The sequence below is a fragment of the Colias eurytheme genome, chromosome 13 (genome assembly GCF_061535395.1).
Source record: "Colias eurytheme isolate Ceu_HAF_F1 chromosome 13, ilColEury1 Martin Lab GWU primary, whole genome shotgun sequence".
Taxonomy (NCBI): Eukaryota; Metazoa; Arthropoda; class Insecta; order Lepidoptera; family Pieridae; genus Colias; species Colias eurytheme.
Window position 1 is genome coordinate 10,477,016 of NC_142992.1, and position 15,143 is coordinate 10,492,158.

Consider the following 15,143-nt stretch of genomic DNA (forward strand, 5'->3'; position numbering starts at 1 on the left):
CATCTTATTTTAGATCGTATTCAATTCATCTGTAGATCGATTATGATTTTTTGAGCCCTTTCTTTCTTCATTGCCATTCAATCTTTGGAGGTACTGATTACTGAATGTGATTTAGCAAAGTTCACGGCAAAAAAAGTGCTCTGTATTCTAAAATTTTACGATCTAAATGGGTAGCCCAATTACTGCAAAACATTTTTGATGCACTAACTCTATTTGGTGGCGGTTTATTTATTTTTAATACTTTAATTAATGTGTCGACATTTCTAAATTTGCAAAATCCATCCAAATCAGATCAAAAATAATTTAGGAGTGCAAAGAAAACTTAGCTGTTCCTTTGGTCATAACAAAAACCATAGATAAAAAACTACAAAGACAAGATTTTTTTAAATAAAACACCAGTATCTTATTGTAATATTTTATTCAGAACTAACATTATAACTAAATCAAACAACACATTGCACAACTAAACTAACATTCTTAAAGCTGTTTACAGCAAAATAAATGCTCTTCATAACAATCAGAAATAAATTCTTTCTTCTGTGGAACCTTACAAATATTTTATATTGAAAAGCAATTATTTACACGAAAATCTGTAAATAAGTGCTTTTGCAAAACTGAGAAAATATTATTATTTATTTTGTTTGCTACAGACATATGAAGAATAAATCTTACAACAAACAATCTTATTTTTAAAGCTTTTTTCGAAGAGCTGCAATATAAAATATAGATAAAATATGGCAGTACAGATTCCACAGATACAAAATGTTGTCTTCGACTATTCTAGGTTAACAGATTATTGTTTGCCAATAGTAAACTTGGAGATTCCCTCCAAAAGGTTAATATACGCGGTGTGCTCGTACGCGGTGCTAAAATCTGACAGTTTCTGAACGAATTCATTGCTCACACCCTTTTCTTCGAGGACATTCATAAGCAGATCGTAGAGATACTGAAAAAAATAAAAATAAAATTATTTTCTAAAATAATGCATGTTGTATAATCAAAGTATGAGTAATGAGTCATTACTAATAAAAAAAAAGTTGTAAAAAAAATCTAATCACGCATATCTATTGACAGTATTGTTGGCAACGATTATATAGGATTAAAAAACTGATTAAAGACAAGATAAAATATAAAAAAGATTTTTTTAATCCCTATAAAAATGTCGCAATTCAATGAATAATCCTCACACGAATGAGAACTAAACTTCAAATTCCTGCTTTGATTTTCCCCATAATTGGCACCTGAGCACCGTATAGTTACGGAATCAAGTATGGCGGATATATGGGGTTATATTTAATCTATGGTCATAGCGGGATTTGAACCCGAGACTGTCGAGATCAAAGTGGTATGATTTACCATAAAGCCACAGTGTGACTAGGTGGAACTGTCAAAAATTGTATATGGTTCAACATAACCGATTTTGTATTTAAAAACCTTGTTATTTTAGTGACTTTAACCAAAATAAAAAGTACTTATAACAATTTTGATAAATCACTAATGGCAAGACAATTATTATCACAAATTGAATTTTTTTTCTTATGTATTTTTAATTATTTTCTCTGCGGTTCATGGGTGGAACCGAACAGCACAGCTATTCTTGTCAGGGTTTTAATTAAATATATTAAAAATAAAATATAAAGAAGCTCTAGAATTAATCCTAACAGATTTATCTTGCAATTTTTATTCATACAGCTTTTAACAAGCAAATGCACAAAGTTTTTATATTTGAAGACTACATACCCCATCAAGCACATCACCAGCCACTGCATACACTTTATCAGACCACTCTCCTTTGTATAGCGTTACTTCATCAATACCGAATATGTCATCTGTAAGTTAATAAAATAAAATAAATAAAATTTTCAATCCTTGGTTAAAACTTATTCTTCGAATAATGTATAAAACTACCATTTTAAGGGCCGATTTTTCAATGCTTGGATAAAACTTATCCGTCCAATAAAGTATTACACGATATTAATGTCACGTAAACTGTCAAATACGGGCAATTAGAATACGTATTTAAAATGGTAGTTTTATACATTATTCGACGAATAAGTTTTATCCAAGCATTGAAAAATCGGCTCTAAAAACGTATACAGTATTCTAATTGCCCGTATTTGACAGTTTATGTGACATTTTAATATTATCGTGTAATACTTTATTGGACGTATAAGTTTTATCCAAGCATTGAAAAATCGGCCCTTAAAAAGCTATATGTATGCTACAACAATATTACAGTCATTTTATCTCGTAAGTGAAGACATCTCGTAAGCGTATCGTTAACGCGTACGACACGACAGTTAAACAACACACGACACGATTCACGAATCGTATCGTGGGCGTATCGTTTTGTAATGTCATAGTATCAGTAGTTACTAAATGTATTTTAAAATTTTACTTTCACAAGCTTTCGAATTCAATTTCTTTATTGAACAAGAGAATTGTGTGTTTCTTTAAAAAATTATCAAGAGGTAACAATACAATGTATAAATTTGATGGAACTTAACCCAATCAGCTAGTACAAATATTAAAGACACAAAATATCTCACTATATTCATCAGCAGCAGCATTCGCAGGCTCTTGCAGGAACGAACATGTGAAGCCGAGGGTGGTGTCCCCTCGCACAAGGTCCACTTCAAACTGGGGTTTGGACCTCATCTCCGCAAACTCCTGCTTCTCTGGCTGAATATCGTCCCCAAAGTCCTCGGAATCCACTGTGTGGTTAACGTTGAATGTGATTCGGACACTAGAATTTGAAAGATTATGATATACTAGCGGTCCGCCCCGGCTTCGCCCGTGGTACATATTTCGCAATAAAAGGTAGCCTATGTTCTTTCTCAGGATCTAAAGATTATCTGTGCCAAATTTCATCAAAATCGGTAAGTAGTTTATGCGTGAAAAGTGAAAACCATACATACATACAAACCTTTCCTCTTTATAATATTAGTATAGAATATAGATAATGGTGAATAGCTTGTGTTATTTTTTTGAAATCTATTTTAAAAAATGTATTTGTTTTTAATGGTCAGTTTTACCTCTAACTGATAAATTTACCTATTTATATCCTTTTACAATTATCATTTTAAATGAACAGATGAGGTTATACAAAACATTATCTTGAAGTTGTGAAACTGATTATAAATCAACAATAATATTACAATATTACAATATAAATTATGAAAACAAGATAATGAAATAGAAAAATGAATTCAAAAACTACTTCTCAGTATTCTATATTTCAATTTCGAGTCAACTATCATTATACAACAATAAAAAAGTAGAAATATTTATTACATTTCATCCTTCATCTGCTTAGTGAGCACCACCTCAGCACCATCACTCTTAACGGAGAACCCTTCCACTTCTGTCGGCAGAGTCTTGAGCTTCTGCGCTTTACGCTCCGCAACTATTTCCTCTGTGAGGAATTCCACCAGCTCCCGTTCACCTAGTTATGTATTAATGTATAGGATATAATACAATAAACTAAAAAAAATTATTGATACAATGATAAAAGATAACGTGATAACGTTCTTAAAATCGTTTTAGTCGGGTGACATGTTCAGAAACTTGTGTCACACCAAAACCTCACAAGCGCGATCGCAGGTATAACGAGAGAGAGACGGACCGATCTCCCGTCTCATCTCGAGCCCTGCCACCAATAAGATGTTATCACGTAAACATCTTGATCGTAAACCTACTTTACAAACAACCAATTTTTTTAGATGGGAATTTTTAAACTAATTAATTGTATGCTTTCCAATGATTAACAACATTTTTGCAAATTTATCTAAACAATGAATTAAAGATAAGGTAATAAAAGAAAACAAAGATCATTCTTTTTTTATTGTGAGGAAGATTAGAAAATTAGGAACAGTACAAGTGTTCCCTGATGAGTACAATATGGGGGTCTTCAAGAGGAGAGTGAACAGGTACATTCTAGGGAAGCGCGCTCCATCTTAGGCCACATCTCAGCTTACCATCAGGCGAGATCGTGGCCAAGCGCTTCCATATTGCAGCGTAAAAAAAAAATATTTTTTCTACAGTTAGCTCCAATAATATTAAATACTACTACATTCATGTCTATAAATTAATTAAAAACTTACTAAAATAATTGTTTAATATTTTTATGCAGACATAATCCAATAGAAGATTATAACTGGATGTGAATATTAATTAATTTACCCTGCAAATGGATTGTCTAATTATTGGAAATAGACACAATAAATTTTACAGGGAATGCAACTATGCATAATTTTAGTACTGCTTAGCCTTTTAAAAAGCAAGTAAGTACCTGATACAATATTTTTTATTACATCCAAATCTACAATCTAGCATCTAAGGATAGGATACTGGTACAAGGAACAGGGAAAGGACTTACCAAGGGGTTTGGATTTTTCATTTGGTTTCGTAGTAGGTTGGTGGTGATCTGCCAAATTATTGTATTAATAATTTATCTTTCTGACAGAAAACTTATTTTCAACATAAATGACATTCGTGAATTCTTAGACTTAATTAATTTCGGAATAGATTGAAAATAAATTCAACTGTGGCGCAATCATAACCTATAAATGCAACAGTAACCTTTCGTGTGCAGCGCTTTCAAGCCGCACCCGCAACTGCAGGTATTAGAGTGGTGCAAAAGACCGGTGGATGCTGATGTGCCGTCTAGTCTCTTGGAACAGCTCATGTGCCAGATTCCTCGCGTGAAGTCACGTTTTACGGGTGCTTGGGTCCTGCTGATAACTGCACCGGCGAGGCTGCTGTTCTTAACACAGCTGTGCAGGACTCTGTGAGCTGTTCTTACTAGACCACTCATTTTCTTAATTGTTTAAAAATACACTAAAAACTTAACGAATATTTCGGAGAAATGGACTCCGGAGATTTTAATTTTTATAAAAGTCAAAAGACAAATCCCGACCGGCCGTGCTGATTATGTATTTTGTGTTGCCAGTATAAATTATTGATGCTTTTCATTTTCTCAAATGCTTTAAATTATATATTTTTTGGTTTACAGTTATCCATCTTTATTTGAGAATTTAGATAATCGTAGATGATTATCGAAGCGAATTCTGAGGAACGATTTCACTAGATGAAAACTAATATAAGCACAAATATAAGTTTCTAGAAGTTACATGATGTTTATCATCAAATTTGTTACTAGGTCAAAAAATAACAATAATCATGGTTTCCTCAGAGGAATAAACCCTTTATTGCTCTGAGATCTCAGAGACAATTTACATATATTTGTTTCTCTCTATCTAAAGAAAACGTCGTATGAAAGAATGAGATAGCTATAGACTACAAGCTACGTTTCAACATAGTCATGGCACCATTTTTACTATAGGTACGTATTTAGATAGATAGAAGGTGATAGTGATGGGATGTGCTTCAATCGATAAAATCGTGAATGCATTTTGCATTTACGGTTTCGTGAAATAATAAATAATAAAAAAAAAACAAAATTAATCATAAATTTCAGTTGAATACATTATTTGTTTAATCCTACGAATATAATAAATGCGAAATTATGCGAGAATGGATAACTTTCTCTTTCACTGCTGAACCGATTACAATGAAATTTTGTACATACACACATAGGATAGGTTTTATACCGGAAATCCCACGTGAACGGGAACTGTGCGGGATTTTCGTTAAAAACGCGGGCGGAAAGCTAGTATATTTTAAAATAAATTTTAAACTTGAAATGTAACTAATTTAAAATAAAGATCAATAAAGTTAAAGGAGTGAGGAGAAAGGCACAGTCAGCATGAATTTTAACAAGTTCATAAAAGGACAGTCTAAGAAAACATTTTCCTTACATCCTACTAATAAAGCGAAAGTTTGTGAGGATGGATGTTTGTTACTCTTTCACGCGAATACTACTAAACCGATTACAATGAAATTTGGAAAAATTACTTTTGATCCCGTAAATCCCACAGGAATGGGAACTATGCGGGTTTTTCTTTGAAAACGCATGTATATTAAGTATGTATTTCAATAGTAGTTTCTCATCTATGAGAACTGTCATTTAATCAACCGTTTAATTTTCACATAGTTACACATTTAAAGTAAATGTGTAAAAAAAATTCCAAATAAAAATTCACTCACACACAAATGTATTTATTATCTAAAGGAACAAAAAAAACGTAAGCGTAAGATTGCACAATTCTTCTAGAGTATCCATCTTGATAACACGCAGGCTCGAAATGCAGTGAACACAATCTAGCAAATTTCGACGGCGTCCAATCTACACGTCTCATGTTTTATACCCATTTCTTATTTAGCTCTGGAAATCTAAAACAAAATGAATTTATTAATAATCTAAAAGAGAAACAACAAACTAAACAGATAAGTCAAATAAAACAACCACGTGGTATTTTTTATTTTCCTGCTGTAGAAAATTTACATCAATTATTTGCTACAACAACTACATATAAATCTGATATAAGAAACAAAATAAATAAATCAACGTTAATATGAAATAGATTTTTTGTCATAAATCGATAATATACGCTAGATGTGTTACAACACTACGGTGGTAAACAAAATGCCAAACTTGATAATATTGTGACATTTTTTAAAAATTATTTAATTCTTTTGTATTCCACAACCCCATAAAGTGGGTAAATGTTACAGTTACAACATAAACTTATAAAAAAGCGCTTGATAAAACCTTCAAATAGGGTTAGAACATAAATATTTATCAATTTGCTGAAAATCACTTACCGATGGAAAGATATTTTTTCATTGTTTTCATCCAAAACTCCCATTCGACTAGTAATAGCCGATAGCTAAACATACAATAGTCATTTTAGCACACTGACAAGTAAAAAGAAACACTATACACTTTATATTTTCTAAATATTTCGTTAAAAACACTTGACGCACTGAGCCCACCAGCTGGTTGGAAAACAAACTGACTGCCGGCGCGCTACGTTTGAAGACAGTGCAGATACTCTATCGCTATCTCAATCTGACTTATGCTGTTATTGACTAAGAGTAAGTAGATAAGAAAATATGTATTTTGTTCTGTCTCAATATAAGAACTCTATAGGTTTATTCCTCTGAGTCTGAGATGGTTTCATTGTGGCATCAATTTTGAAATATGTCAAATGCTCCCCCGAGTGGCGAGTATTGGTCAAATGTCAATTGATTGTCAGATTCACGTGTGAATTGCAACTGAACGAGGACAGAATAATACCGAAATATATTTTTTTGGGCGTAATATATCAATTTTGAAGTAATAATGGGCAAGAAACGTAAGTTTTCTGCAGCTGAGATCAATACAAACAATGTGCAACAATTAAAATCATCTCCAGTCGAAGTTATAGTGGAAGATGTAACAACACATCCCTTGTGTCTACATGGACCTACTTTATTGTTTTCAAGCGAAAAAGGAAGATATTTCGCATGCGCCTCTTGTAGAGACAAAAAGGACTGTACATTAAATATTGACGAAGAAGACTGGAAGAAGGAAGGGGTTAGAAAACGTAATGAAAAGTACTATAACCTCATACCCAAAATTGATAAACAGGCGGCTTGGAATACTTTGAATGAGGTATGCATAAATATAAATGTATATGAAGTATTTCTATGTATAGAAGCACCGAAATAATTTATAAAATTCATATCTTTAATTTATTCCAAAAAAAATAAATCATAAATTTCATATTTACTGAAAGCAAACTTATATAAAGTAATTTCAAAACTTTAAGTACCTTCAAACATACCTAGAATTCCATAAATTATGTACTTCTTAACTCATCTCTGTTCTAAACACCATTTTGATCATCAACACTCATTTTATCAATTTTAAAACTACAGGTAAAATCACGACATCCATCAGACAGGGCCTACTGTCACACATGCAAGGAACTCTACCTAATATCGCAATCTAAGAAACACAGAGGGGATCATCGCATTACCACCCCATTGACTGAGGAACTATTAAGCAACCCCTCATCTTGGTTACCTACTTTGGAAAATGATTATAGAGAAGCCCAGTACTTGTTCACTAAAAAAGCTGTTAGCACTGTTCTGGGGATATTGAAGAATAACAAGATTAGGTAACTGACATGGCCTTTTATTCTACTCATATTATGTCATATTTTTTTTGTAGCTGTTTAGTTGATTATACCAAGATAGCTTGTTGATTGCCACTAATTAGTGGAAAATAAAGTGTTAATAATAGATTTTAAAAATAGGTTGGTTGGTAGGTAGGTTAGAGATTAGAAATAGGTTGGTAGAACAATTATCTACATGTGAGGTAAAAAAACCAGCCAATCCAAATTCTATTTCTATTAAATATGTACACTGTTAGAAATGAAAGCATCATATAATTTTTAAATAAGTAGGGTTTAGTCTCTGATTAAACAATAAGTTTATCTTTTATCATAATAATTTTAAGATGTGAATGTGTCCTCATATGCATTCTATTTAGTTAATCTATTATACACACACTATTATTATTTTCAATCATCCACCAATTTCTTCCAGCAATATTCTCTGTATTGGAACACCATCAATCCACGAAGCAGCTCAAGCGCACCCTGACTTTAATTCCATACTCCTGGACTATGACTCTCGACACCACCAGTTCTATGAACCAACTAAGTTTCTGTGGTACAACATGTTCAATAATTATCTGTTCAACGGAAATACGGATGAAAAAGTGCTGACGAAGTTCTTTAAAGCATCAAAGTAATAATTTTTATATCTGCTTATTTGCTTGAATTAAATTGTGTAGGTACTATAGAGAACTATGACTCTATAGTACTCTGACTCTATAGAATACACACAGATATTATAGAGTATTATGACTCTATTACTTAGAGTACTATAGAGTACTCTATAGTACTATAGAGTCATTAGAGTACTCTATAGTACTATAGAGTACTAGATAATAATATGTTCTTATTCAATGTAGGCAATAATTTTCCAAAAGCAGTCAATTTATTTACCAAAAAATTTTTATTAATCATCACCAAGAGCTCTGATTTTTGCACATCATTTTATTTTTCTTTAAATCAATGCAGTTCCTCTCTCTTTTTTTTTAATTTAATTTACCATAATATTCCTGCTACATAACTTTATAATTTATTTTTACAGAAATAAAAACCTCTGTATAGTTATGGACCCTCCTTTCGGAGGTCGTGTGGAGCCCATAGTGCATACTATTAAAGAGTTATCAGCAAGTTATAATAAAGTATGTGACACAGAAGGCACTCTACCAGTTATATGGGCGTTCCCATACTTTTCTGAACCATACATTACGAATATGATGCCTGAGATTAAGATGCATGATTATCAGGTAATTTGATGTTCGAAATAAATTTTTATCGAAACTTATAGCTACAACTATGTTATGTTGTGCAAAAACTAGATGTTATGGATTTATTACTCAAAAAATAAAATTGATCATGAAAAATTTGTCACAGTTACTTACTTTTAAACAAAACAAATTTTCATAAAATGACCTCTATTATTAATTTGAATATTCTATTATTAATTTCGTAACTATTTACGTCAACTTACTTGTACATCATGGTGATAATAGGTAATATAAAAGTTAAAATTTTATAAAAGTAACATACAATTTTACTGACTTTACATATATAAAACACTAGCTTGCCGCGCGGTTTCACCCGCATTGCTCCGCTCTTGTTGGTCCTAACGTGATGATATATAGCCTATAACCTTCCTCAATAAATGGGCTATCTAACCGAAAGAATTTTTCAAATCGGACTAGTCGTTTCTGAGATTAGTACGTTCAAACAAACTTTTCAGCTTTATAATATTAGTATAGATTATCTACGCATTATTTATCAATTACAGGTAGAATATCAGAACCACAAGAAGTTCCAAAACAGCAAAGGCGGTCGTAAATTCGGTTCACCAGTACGTTTCTTCACTAACCTACCATTTATCACCATTGACTTATCTAACGATAGCACTTACAAATTCTGCGATAAATGCAAATACTGGGTTGCCACGTCGAATATACATTGTAATAAATGCAAAGAGTGTACAAGTAAGAATGGCATGAGGTATATTCATTGTGATTTGTGCAAGCGGTGTGTCAAGCCTACATACAAGCATTGTAAGGTGTGCGAGAGATGCTGTCAAGCGGAACACAAGTGTGGAGTGGTTGTGCAATCGCAGGTTAGTTTTTTCAGCTAATTTTAGGATAAGAAAAATATTGTTTAATTTATTCGTTATAATAAAATGTGTTTAAACGTGACAAAAGCTTTCGTAAATATTTTCTCTCTTTAAAAATAATATCGCGATCTTAGTTAGCTTAATGTACAATTTTCAAATGTGTTTATGTTTAGGTTTTATTGAAAAAAAAAACAAAATACATCAGTGTTGGTGGGATTTATAAAAAAAATGTTATATTTTTGTTTCAGTCGTGTTACAATTGTAATGAAAAGGGACACAAGAAATCAGAATGTCCTCAAAAGGAAGCTGTCAGCAATAAAAAACGGAAATCAAAGTAAACTTATATTTAATAAAACTTTATTTTAATATACATTGTTTTATTTCAAGTTTATAAAATAGTTTTTTTATTGTTAAGGATGTGACTAATTTTTTTTTTACAATTTTGTCAAAAAAATTATATAAAATGAAAGTGATTAATAAAATGTAATAACAATTATTGTAATCAATATATTTACAAATCAATCATGATTTAATCAAAACAGCAACCAATGCTACTCGTTGACGACAAAAAATCTCGTAAAATCATTCACAAAACGAAAAACACATAAAAAACGTTTTAGATTATTTTTAAAATCAGCATAACGGTCTTCATATCAAATGATTATTCGTTAGACAAAGATATATTGAATACTAATTCTGCTCTATTGTTTCACCTTAGTTTAATTCTATTACATAACAGTCCAATTCCACTTACTAAAAAGCAATACAATGATAATTATTTTTTTTATTCTGTATGAGTTGAGCTTAAAAAAACAGGTAAAGCATCTCTATTTACAATACATATAAAAAAAAAGAATGGTTAAAAGATTTCTTAAAAAATTACATTACTTAACATTAGAAAATCATATAAAAATTGAATATTTGTATGAAGATTTTTTCCGTGTGATTCAAGCTATTTACAAATTATTATTTGTCTACGATTTATTCCCATATGGTGTTTCCGCTTTTTCTTCGATCAGAGAGCGCTGCAATAAAACAAAGAAATTTTATTAGATTTCATTTTAAGTAAAAATTCCCGATACACATTCTTCAGGTCATTCTGATTTTTATTTACACAAAGTAATGATGCTTTGGGATAAATAATGAGATATCAAAATTAACAGGGTACCTACCTATTACCCTGTGTTATCATTTTTTTATAGCTTACAGAAGAAAATATTAAATTGACCACATAAATATCAGAAAAAAACACAAAAAAATCTTATTAAAAAAAGAAAAAATGTTAATCGAGAGAATAATTATTAAAGGCAACTAACTTGACATTAATCTTATACAGCACGTTTTGCGCGGCATCATATCTCCGGTGTACTCTCTGTGCTTGCTCGAGCCACGCGCGTCGTACTCCCGCCCAGCGACCCGCGTGCCACGCTAGGAGTTGCTCGCGGGAGGGGGGCGGTTCGCGCTAGATAATGTATTTGATCGAATAAATAATAATTAATATTATATATAGGGAATAAGGGACATTTATACTATTTTCCTTATAAAAAACAAAAAATATGATATGATAGAACAAAAAATAATATGATATGATAGTGTGTTTATATAAGGGTGTCGTACTCCCGCCCAGCGGCCCGCGTGCCACGCTAGGAGTTGCTCGCGGGAGGGGGGCGGTTCGCGCTAGATAATGTATTTGATCGAATAAATAATAATATATATATAGGCGACATTTATACTATTTTCTTTATAAAAAAAGACGGGTTGCACTCCGGGAGTGCCGGCAGAAGTGAAAACGCGCGTAGTAGAGAGGGGATAGCTGTCTACTCTCCATCCGTCTTACGTCGTCGCTTTTTCGATCAGATCACGTGTCCTGACGCGAGTTTAAGATTTTATACCCATTACAGAAAAAGTGCTCAACGCCGCTAAAGAAGTTTTCACTTCAAAAACAAAAAATATGATATGATAGTGTATATAAGTAATTGTATATGGGTGTCGCACACCCGCCCAACACCCCGCGTGCCACGCGAGATTCATCTATATAAGAAAAAGAAAGTTGATTATTCAAGACACTTGCTATAAGTTTTTTTGTATAGGAAAATAATTTGCGTGAATAGATAGTTCCAAACTTTAGTAATAATAAGTATAAAAGGGGAGATATAGCGTGATTTAAAAAATATTTTTTATCGAAAAATCTTTGAAAAAGGTAATAAATATTTCATCAGTATCATCCACACACATCAGTATAAATTATCACAATAATGATTAACAAATGCAACAAATGTTTTAAACTCACATAATTCAAATTAATATTATCCTTATTAGCGGCCAACTGTTCAGGTAGCAGTTCTGGTATCCTGGACACCACTGGTCCTTCAGGCCCTGGTAGTTCCACTCCATCTGTTACTTTGTCTTCCTTGTCATCCTTATTGCTAAAAAAATATGAATTCAAAACCTCTTTTAACATGAGGAATATCAGTGCAAAAGCTTAATATTGTATTGGCATTAGATTCCTCAAGATTATTTCAGTTTTTATAATAGAATACAAATTATAGAACAAAAAAAAAAAATATTAATGAGCAATTCGGAGATTTTCACTAATTTTAATTATATCCAAATTTTTAAACAGTTTTGTTAGTCAGACATTATGGCTACGCGCAGACATACAGCGTTCTGCGTTCCGCGTTCTGCGTTCTGCGTTCGTCAGTTCTGCGTTCTGCGTTCTAGCGCACACAGGAGCCGTTCAAGACATTTGCGTTCCATTTCGTGACTCTCCGCACGAGAAACATGTCTCTCGAAAGTTCATCTTCCGAAGATGAAGCCTTGCTTTTGTGGAGTATAAAGGAGTCAAAAAAAAGTAGAAAATGTTGGGTACACCCTATCAACACGAAACGAGATGATATGGGAGAATTTAGTATTCTTATCCCTGAGCTGCTTCAAGATGAAGAGAGATTTTATATTTATTTTCGAATGTCAATAAATAGCTTCAATGAGTTACATGACTATGTAAAATCTGAAATAGAAAAACAAGATACCAATTGGAGAAGACGGACCAGCCATAGCGAGAACGCGAGTTCTTTGTAATTCTGTACAGAGAACGCGAGAACGCAAGCATTCCGAATGACCGCCGCGGTCTAACTGCGTTCTGTGTGCGCCGGCGCTATAGATCCTTCACATTACAAAGAACGTGGAACGCAGAACGTAGAACGCGGAACGCAGAACGCTCTCTGTCTGCGCGTACCCTATGTTGACCAAGACAACCAAAATTAATGAGAGGATTACTTTATAAGTTTAATGCGCTGCCAATTTTTTCCAAACATTAAATTTATATTTTACACATTGCATTTCATGCTATAGAAATAAGAATGATATAAACTTACGCAAATTTCTTATAATCAGCTCTTGGCTGGTTCACAATCCACGCTCTACATATAGGATATAACGGAGAGTCTTCGCTAAACTGAGATAACTCCACACTGCGGTCAAACAGTTTCAGCACATAGGACTGCCGAGTTAAACCATTATTGGGGTCCTCTTCATCAGATGTGGAATCATGGCTACTAACCTTTCTGAAATATATTAATGGTAGTAACACTAATTATTTAACAAAAAAGTAAATTGTTAAATTGTCATAACTAGAAAAAAAAATGCTACTACATAGAAAGCATAAGCTATTAAATAATAAAAAAAATTATCAATTTATTTTATAGATAATATATTTACTAACATTATGTATGTTGTTACTAAATCATTTCATTAATAAAGAATGAAGGACAAAACTTATTTTCAGTGTAGATCATACTTCTCTCTTTTAGCTGGTGTAAAGTCTGAGGAATTATCCGACTCCTCCGCCTGTGGCTCCATCATTCCCATAAGTGCACCTTTAAGCCTTCCTCTTGCAGTATTTACCTCTTGATCTATGAAATTATCATTTTAGAATTAAATATTAGGAATAATGCACTACTGTATGTACAACTCTTTTAAGAGTACAGTAAACTGCACCGTAATATTTAAATGTACGCAGTACAGGCTAAAAAATTATTATCATAACAATAATCATTGATCGATAGAAAATTAAAAAGTTATGACTTAAATAGTGGAAATTACTGAACTTTAAAGTTATTAGCTTACCTCTTTGCTCATCTATATCTTTGGTCTTTGCGGGTGTCGTTATTTTATTTTTGCTTTTCATTGGTGTTAATCTCCTACGTTTTGGCATTTTGATAAATTAAATAATACAACTTTACACTACTTTACAATTTCGAAAACAGAATCAAGAATTTAAATTCAAATAAAATTTAGTTTCCAGATTGATTTGTTTTTTGTTTTGAAATGACAGGTGACGGAAGCAAACTGAACAGACCACAGAGTAAGTAATATAGGTACAGACTATACAGCATAGAAAATACATTCCCAAGGGGTGTCCCGCCGTAAGTACGTAAAAAATACTTATGAAATTCCACATGCATTTTTTTTCGAATAGATCTGAAAACTCTTTGTGTACACCCCTAACAGGCAACGCGCCCAACTTTGCCACCACCCACCCGCACGTGAGCTATCGTTTAAGATTATGTTTTCAATGAAAATTTCATAGACAAAATGCTCACATTAGCGAAGCGTTTTATGCCAGCTGCGTGAAGCTAGAGAAGAAAACGCGAATTTTTAGGAAAAATTTAGCAAAAAATTTTTGCCGTAATTTTTTTTAATGTATTTTTACGTGATCAGTGAATGCAAGACTACAATGACCTTCGCGCTTAGTAAAACGATAGTGAGACACCCTGTATCAAGAAGCTTATTATATCTACTACACTGGAGATTTCAGTATGAACATTAACTTGTAACAAGAAAATATGGCTTTGAATGACGTCTGTATGTTTTTTTATCCCTTTCACACCCACTTGCCAAGTTAGGTGTAATAATATGGAACCAGGATTACAATCCCTTCCCATATAATAAATTTCCATCTCCAATTATACTAAATAATCACAGAA

General features: G+C 32.4%; 3 protein-coding genes and 1 long non-coding RNA gene across 4 annotated transcripts; 1 reads left to right on the forward strand and 3 right to left on the reverse strand.

Annotated features, from left to right (window-relative positions):
• Positions 1-401: 401 nt before the first annotated feature.
• P32 (complement C1q binding protein P32) lies at positions 402-4,947 on the reverse strand. The gene is made up of 5 exons (XM_090108978.1): positions 4,582-4,947; positions 3,295-3,445; positions 2,550-2,746; positions 1,741-1,829; positions 402-946 (listed from the first exon to the last, which is right to left on the reverse strand). Exons 1-5 carry the CDS (start codon positions 4,814-4,816, stop codon positions 794-796), a joined length of 825 nt encoding a protein of 274 aa, XP_089965104.1. The 5' UTR covers positions 4,817-4,947; the 3' UTR covers positions 402-793.
• A 1,157-nt stretch (positions 4,948-6,104) lies between these two features.
• Positions 6,105-7,000, reverse strand: LOC149903664 (uncharacterized). Its single transcript, XR_016457393.1, has 2 exons — positions 6,727-7,000; positions 6,105-6,294 (listed from the first exon to the last, which is right to left on the reverse strand). It is a non-coding gene; the product is annotated as an uncharacterized LOC149903664 (long non-coding RNA).
• A 188-nt stretch (positions 7,001-7,188) lies between these two features.
• Positions 7,189-10,528, forward strand: LOC149903665 (rRNA N(6)-adenosine-methyltransferase ZCCHC4). Its single transcript, XM_090108461.1, has 6 exons — positions 7,189-7,558; positions 7,825-8,066; positions 8,497-8,700; positions 9,109-9,310; positions 9,835-10,161; positions 10,407-10,528. Exons 1-6 carry the CDS (start codon positions 7,247-7,249, stop codon positions 10,494-10,496), a joined length of 1,377 nt encoding a protein of 458 aa, XP_089964587.1. The 5' UTR covers positions 7,189-7,246; the 3' UTR covers positions 10,497-10,528.
• Positions 10,529-10,819: 291 nt separating this feature from the next.
• On the reverse strand, positions 10,820-14,511 carry mip40 (Myb-interacting protein 40). The gene is made up of 6 exons (XM_090108459.1): positions 14,284-14,511; positions 13,955-14,069; positions 13,533-13,721; positions 12,449-12,584; positions 11,475-11,620; positions 10,820-11,183 (listed from the first exon to the last, which is right to left on the reverse strand). The coding sequence occupies exons 1-6, from the start codon at positions 14,369-14,371 to the stop codon at positions 11,174-11,176; spliced, it is 684 nt and encodes a 227-aa protein (XP_089964585.1). The 5' UTR covers positions 14,372-14,511; the 3' UTR covers positions 10,820-11,173.
• Between the last annotated feature and the right edge of the window lie 632 nt (positions 14,512-15,143).

Coding starts and splice junctions, on each gene's coding strand:
- P32 (XM_090108978.1), bottom strand. CDS start 4,816: ATGAGTGGTCTAGTAAGAACAGCTCACAGAGTCCTGCACAGCTGTGTT. Junction 3,446..4,581: donor GAAAGCGCTGCACACGAAAG/GTTACTGTTGCA, acceptor ATACATAACTAG/GTGAACGGGAGCTGGTGGAA. Junction 2,747..3,294: donor AAGCAGATGAAGGATGAAAT/GTAATAAATATT, acceptor TTCAAATTCTAG/TGTCCGAATCACATTCAACG.
- mip40 (XM_090108459.1), bottom strand. CDS start 14,371: ATGCCAAAACGTAGGAGATTAACACCAATGAAAAGCAAAAATAAAATA. Junction 14,070..14,283: donor AGATATAGATGAGCAAAGAG/GTAAGCTAATAA, acceptor ATAATTTCATAG/ATCAAGAGGTAAATACTGCA. Junction 13,722..13,954: donor ACACCAGCTAAAAGAGAGAA/GTATGATCTACA, acceptor AATATATTTCAG/AAAGGTTAGTAGCCATGATT.
- LOC149903665 (XM_090108461.1), top strand. CDS start 7,247: ATGGGCAAGAAACGTAAGTTTTCTGCAGCTGAGATCAATACAAACAAT. Junction 8,701..9,108: donor AAGTTCTTTAAAGCATCAAA/GTAATAATTTTT, acceptor TTATTTTTACAG/AAATAAAAACCTCTGTATAG. Junction 9,311..9,834: donor TTAAGATGCATGATTATCAG/GTAATTTGATGT, acceptor TATCAATTACAG/GTAGAATATCAGAACCACAA.